The 6,285-nt window shown below is 40.3% G+C and overlaps 1 protein-coding gene across 1 annotated transcript; it reads right to left on the bottom strand.

Moving 5' to 3' along the window:
• Positions 1-4,169: 4,169 nt before the first annotated feature.
• Positions 4,170-5,216, bottom strand: LOC117067024 (keratin-associated protein 4-3-like). The gene has a single exon (XM_033183076.1). The coding sequence runs from the start codon at positions 5,139-5,141 to the stop codon at positions 4,539-4,541; it is 603 nt and encodes a 200-aa protein (XP_033038967.1). The 5' UTR covers positions 5,142-5,216; the 3' UTR covers positions 4,170-4,538.
• Between the last annotated feature and the right edge of the window lie 1,069 nt (positions 5,217-6,285).

Raw genomic sequence — 6,285 nt, 5'->3', positions numbered from 1 at the left:
ATCAAATTAGGCAAGTTTGTTTTTCTGCTTAAATTTATCAACATGGAGGAAAGCATTATTTCCTTCCCCTGGTGTGTTAGGATTCCTCAGGTCAGCTCTTCTGGAACAACCTCTTGTGTGCCTCTTGCTGTAGCTTCCTCCTTGAGCTGACATGTGACATCTGCCTGTAGGTACCATGTGCTGAGCCTCATTTTCCTGAATACATTATGTCTGACCTTGGGTGATTTTAATTCTTCTAGGCCCATAATTTTCTTTTGGTGATTCAGGAGGAGAAAGCTGTGCTTTAATCTCATGGCATGTTTGTTACGGATCAAGTGGGCAATGAAGGTTTGAATGTGAATCAGGTGACCAGTGGCATGAAAACACAAACACTATTAGGATGCATTCCTTGCCACCTTCCCTACAATGAATCATGACCCATTTTCTAGACGTTCTGATGGGGAAAGCAGAATTGTTTTAAGGTGGACATCTAAGTCATGAATTTTTGATGCTTCTTTTTCTTGAGAAACAACACTCCAAAACTCAGTGTCAGGGCCTTTAGCGGAAATTGGCTACAGAGATCAGTTATACTAAAAGGTTCAGGTCCCTCCACTCTCTGCTCTGAGGGGCTGATTTTCCTTCTGACTTTTCCTTCCTGTCTCTCTGGCTTTAACAGTCACATTGAGTCATCTCCTTTATTTCTAAGGTTGACTTGCCAACCTAAGGTAAAGGACCTAGTATCCTTGCTATATCTATATACACACATATATTTATATATTATATATAAATAAATACACATACCTACACACACATACACACATATATATAAACATATATATGTGTATATATATACACGTACACATGATGTCTGACCTTGGGTGATTTTAATTATTCTAGGCCCATAATTTTCTTTCGATGTGTGTGTGTATATATGTATATACACACACATATTATACACATGTATATATATACATCAGTATATATATATACACACACACACAAGCTTGGGAGAATATATATATTCCCCCAGAGGACCTTAGGAATATATACGCATGTGTATATATAGTGCTTTATATATAGGTAATATAGGAATATATATATTTATATATTTATGAATATATAATGCATATTCCTCATATGTTTGTATTTAGTAATATATAAATATATATAATATATATAATAACATATTTAGGAATATATATTTTATATATGTATTTATTTACCTTTATCTCCTAAGGCCCTTTACCTTAGGAATATTATACACACACACACACACACACACACACACACACACCCCCAACCTGGGTGTTAAGGAAACCCAAGGAAGGAGGCAGAAACTCCCTGTCTTTGTGCCACATTCTTCTGATTACATGTCACCCTCCACTTGAGCATGCTCTTGGTTAGCAATTTCTGCCTGGACTCGTCTCTCCGAGGACACTATGGACACCTCAACTCTGCTGAGGGTCTTTCCACAAAACATGCTCATCAAAATATTTGGGGGCCATGAAGGTAAGACAAAGTGAATATACCAAATGGCAGAACCATGGTTCCAAAACAACAGAAATACTCTCACAAGGAATCAAACCTAACAAGATGAAGTATCAGAACCAATTGTAGATCAAAAGAGTGATTATTAATGCCACATGGCAAACGAGATTCGGGAGGAGTGAATATATCTAAATTTATTGGGAGTATTTATTTAACTACACACACACCCTAATGTTTTGTCCACTCTTAGCACCCTTTCACTAGATAAAATATTACAGGTTGAGGACATCTTATGTGAAAATCGGAAATCTGAAATGCTCCAAAACCCAAAACTTTTTGAGTACCTATATGATGCTCAAAGAAAATGCCCAATAGAACATTTAGGATTTCAGGGTTTTGCATTAAGGATGCTCAACAAGTATAATGCAAATATTCCATCTCTGACAACTTGAAATTTGAAACACCTCTGGTGCCAAGCATTTCAGATATGGGGTACACAACCTCGATCACCTATTACTCCAGGCATGCGGTAGAAAGACAGGTTGAGAACTTCTTGTCTAGCAACAACCACTGTATGTGTATAAGAAGACCTTAAAGCAGTTTATGATGAGGACCACTTAAGTGTTTCACACTCCAGTAACCTCAGTATTAGTTCACACTTATGGCCAACCATTTACTACCACTAATGCTGTGTTAACTCCTGCATGCAAACTTGAAACATTCATGAAAGTGGGACATTTACTAATGTAGATGTGGCATTTCTAATCCTCCCAGAGAGTTCAGAACACATCTGGAAAATGCATTTCAATCCAGGCTAGAAGGATAAAGATAAACTGGGGTTTATGAAAAGCAAAGTTGCTCTGAGGGTGACGTTATGATCAGTGAGGAACAAATGGAAATGCTTTGGAAATTTAACCTAAAAAGGAGAAAACTGGAGCAAAGCAAAGGCAGTGCACCCTGAAGGGCCTCTGTATGAGAATGCACTTCCTCAAATGGCTGCCATGGGCTGATACAGGATAGGGAAGATAGGATGTTCCTAGGGAGAAACAAAATCTGACTCACCATGAGGAAGGTGCTTTATGAAACGGGCTGCCTCTAGAGATAATCAGGGGAGGGGTTCCAGTGTGAGCTGGTGTTGCTGACTGAGCCACATGCAAGAGCCAGATGGAGGGAATTGGATGAAATTACTTTGAGCTTCTCTCCCTGCATTCAGGTGCATGTAAGTCTAATAAATGGAATATGATGTTGTTATATTGTTAACCAGTTTCTACTGCTGCCCTGTTCCTGATTTCCAGGCGTACACAACCAGGATAACAATCTGGCTCCTGAGTGGGCCCCTGCTTCAGCACCGACTGGTGTTCTGAGCCTGCACTGGCTCTGATGTACCTAGACACAGCATCATATTGAGGTCCTGAGCCTTTTTCCTCAGTCAGAGTGAACAGAAGCAGGTTCCAAGCTGTTACGGGGTTAAAACCCTGGTGAGCCCCTTTATGATATATGAGAACAACTCTAAGATTTCCTTGAGACCTTGAATTATGGGAAAAGAATCATACCCTTGAGGAACCCTGATGACAGGAGCCTACTGATGACTCCGTGGAGATCACTTTTATTTACATTAACTGAGTTTTTTTCTTTGTAAGGTGAGTGTGTGTGTTTTACTTAATATAAGTTTGCATTATGTTTAGAAATCTCTCATGATTTCTTCTAGTACTTTAGCACTTTCATTCTCCCCAGCTTTATTGAGGTACAGTTGGCAAATAAAATTTTACATATATCAAGTGTACAACACGATGCCTTGATATGCATATATTGTGAGCTGATTATCACAACCAAGTTAGTTAATAACCTATCACCTAACATAGTTACTATTTTCTGTGTGTGTAATGAGAACAATTAAGATCTACTTTTACAGAAAATTTCAAGTACTCAATACAGTATTATCAACTACAATCACCATACTAGTTACTAGATCCCTAGAACTTAGAGCCAATGTCAGATTTTGGGATTTGACACGTACTATGGTCCTATGAGAAGTGACCACTGAGGGAAACTGAGTGAAGGGTACAGGGAACTTTGTCTTATTCAACTTCATGTTAACCTATAGTTATTTCAAAATCTATAGTTATTTACAAAAAGTAAAAAAAAAAAAAAAACAGAGGCTAATTGGTAGTAAAAGAGAGCCTGCTTTTATTTATCGATCAGGCATCTTTATCTCATTGATATTTTATGATTATCTTCATGTGTTTTTGAGTTATTATGGTCCTTTCTTAAGAGAAAAGTAATCCTAGGTTGACAGAGTTTAAATACCATGTCTGAGATCATAGTTGATATGCAGTACAGTCAGAATTCAGCCTCAACTCTGCATAATTCTCAGTCCACAGAATATACTCTACACTGAGCTGCTTCTGTTTAAATTAGTTTAAATCACATCATGGGAGGTAGTTTATTAAAAACAATTTTTTGTGCTGGCAGTTACATTCCACAGCTTTCATACTATATGTGTTAGGTTTAAAAATGTCTCTTAAATTATTCTCCTGTTTCTACTGTGAGACTGAATTCTGGCTTGGATACAATCTCATTGGAGAATGCCAATTGAATGGTTTAATTATGAGGGTATTTGACAACATGTACTCCTGTGTTGTGCAGAAAAAGAGACAGAAATACATACCATTGTATTAATAACAAATGAAAAGAGATAAACATTTTTGGTGCTTTTGAACACTATGAAGTTTTATTGAGGAACATCAAACAATTCCACATAAAAATTGATTCGACAGAATAACAGTAGAAAGAAACATCTAGAAGGGTAACATTTGAAGTTTTACATATATTGAATTAGAATAGAGAATTCTAAGACATGTGATGTGGAATTTGCCTGTAAATTCAGATTCAATAGTAATAAAAAGCTTCTATAAAAGAGAATAAATACTAATAAAGAGACTGGGCTTTTTCAAATCAGTCCGTGCCTCTGTTTTCATGACATCAGGAAGTCCCCAAGTTCTCTGAAAAGACACTTTCTGCCTGAACTGAAGGATGGGGGAAAGAAGGTGCACAAATCCAGAGCAGGTCACTCAGCAGCAAGAACTGCCACAGCAGATGGGGCGGAAGCAGGTTGTTCTACAGCAGGTGGTCTGGCAGCAGGAAGGGCGGCAGCAGCTGGACACGCAGCAGTTGGGTCTACAGCAGCTGGAAATACAGCAGGAGGGCTGGCAGCAGGTGGGCAGGCAGCACACAGACTGATAGCATTGGGGCCTGTAGCAGCTGGAGATACAGCAGCTGGGGCGGCAGCAGGTGGTCCTGCAACAGGAAGTCTGGCAGCAACTGGGTCTGCAGCAGCTGGAGATACAGCAGGAAGGCCTGCAGCAACTGGAAATGCAGCAGCTGGGGCGGCAGCAGGTGGGCTGGCAGCACTGGGGCTTGCAGCAGCTGGAGATACAGCAGCTGGGGCGGCAGCAGGTGGTCCTGCAGCAGGTAGTCTGGCAGCAGCTGGGTCTGCAGCAGCTGGAGATATAGCAGGAAGGCTTGCAGCAACTGGAAATGCAGCAGCTGGGGCGGCAGCAGGTGGTCCTGCAGCAGGTGGTCTGGCAGCATCTGGGGCGGCAGCAGCTCTCCTGGCAGAGATCTTGACCACAGCTCTGGTCAGAGCAGACAGAGCCACAGCAGGAGTTGTTCATGGTGTCAGAGGGTGGAGTTTCTGGGTAGGTTTCCAGGAGAATGAGGTTCTGGAGTTTAGAAGTCTCCTTGAGCCACAGGCTCTTATATACTGCCCCAGTTTCCTGTTGTCACTGTTTTTCTTATTTCTGTTTATTTAGTTGTTAAATAATTATCAGATTACACAATAATGTTTGTCCATTTAATGGTTTAAAATCACTGGGAAGAAAATACTCTTGTCCAGATGTAATAAGATCTGTACCATCTACCTTTCCTCGATTCTCACCTCAATGGCATCTTCTAGACCAAAATTATCTTCCTCTTCCTCCACACAGGGCTATCAAGTGATGCTTTGCATTTGAAATTACATTTCTCACTCTCTTTTCCTGTACCCCCACCCGAATGAGATTTAGTCAGTTACACTACCAATTTCACGTTTCTTCCAACGACCAAGGGAGAGGAAAGCCCTTCTGCTCAGTGTGGCATCTGGCCTGGGATGAGAAGAAAACGTCCTATTTTGTGTGTCATTTTTGAGCAATAAGGAAAGAGATAGCTCTTCCTTTATGTGACCTTGATCACCTCTACACCACTGGAATGGGTTTCCCCGGATATTTCAAACTTTGGGTCCTGTCCTACATCCTTAAATTCCGGGAGGCTACTTATCTGGATAGCTGGTGTTACTAAAAGGTCCTAGTTTCTTAAGTTCCCACTTTGCTGTCTTACAGGTTTGTGTCATGTCTCTCCAGCTGGTCTCTTGGATTCTAGAAGTCATAGCCTCATTTTTATTCCTCATCTCATTTTTAATTTTGAATATTTTTCAGTACAGCAAAAATGTTGAATGTTCAGAATTTGCATCTCATCAGAACTGAGTTCCAGTGCTGGGAAATTACCAGATTCATTTTTTCAATCAATCTGAAATGTCAGAAGACTTCAGCAAATTCCAGCTTACTGAATTAAGATTTTGCCTTATCCCCTAGTTAGTAGTGGGCACACTCAGGCATGCCTTAGAATCATCTGTATGGCTTGTCAAAACACGAATTGCGAGGCCTACTCTCAGAGTTTCTGATTGCTGGGGAGAGTCTTAGTTGTAACAAGTGCCCAGATGATGTAAATGCTGAAGGTTCGATGGCCACACACAGACACCTCCTGCTTTATTCTGTTCATTCA

This window comes from Trachypithecus francoisi, unplaced genomic scaffold, assembly GCF_009764315.1.
Source record: "Trachypithecus francoisi isolate TF-2019V2 unplaced genomic scaffold, Tfra_2.0 Lachesis_group20, whole genome shotgun sequence".
NCBI lineage: Eukaryota > Metazoa > Chordata > Mammalia > Primates > Cercopithecidae > Trachypithecus > Trachypithecus francoisi.
Note: the sequence above shows the minus strand (reverse complement) of the source record. Positions and strands in the feature narration are given on the sequence as shown.

What these genes read in the sequence shown, in the direction of transcription:
- LOC117067024 (XM_033183076.1), bottom strand. Translation starts at nt 5,141, where the DNA reads ATGAACAACTCCTGCTGTGGCTCTGTCTGCTCTGACCAGAGCTGTGGT.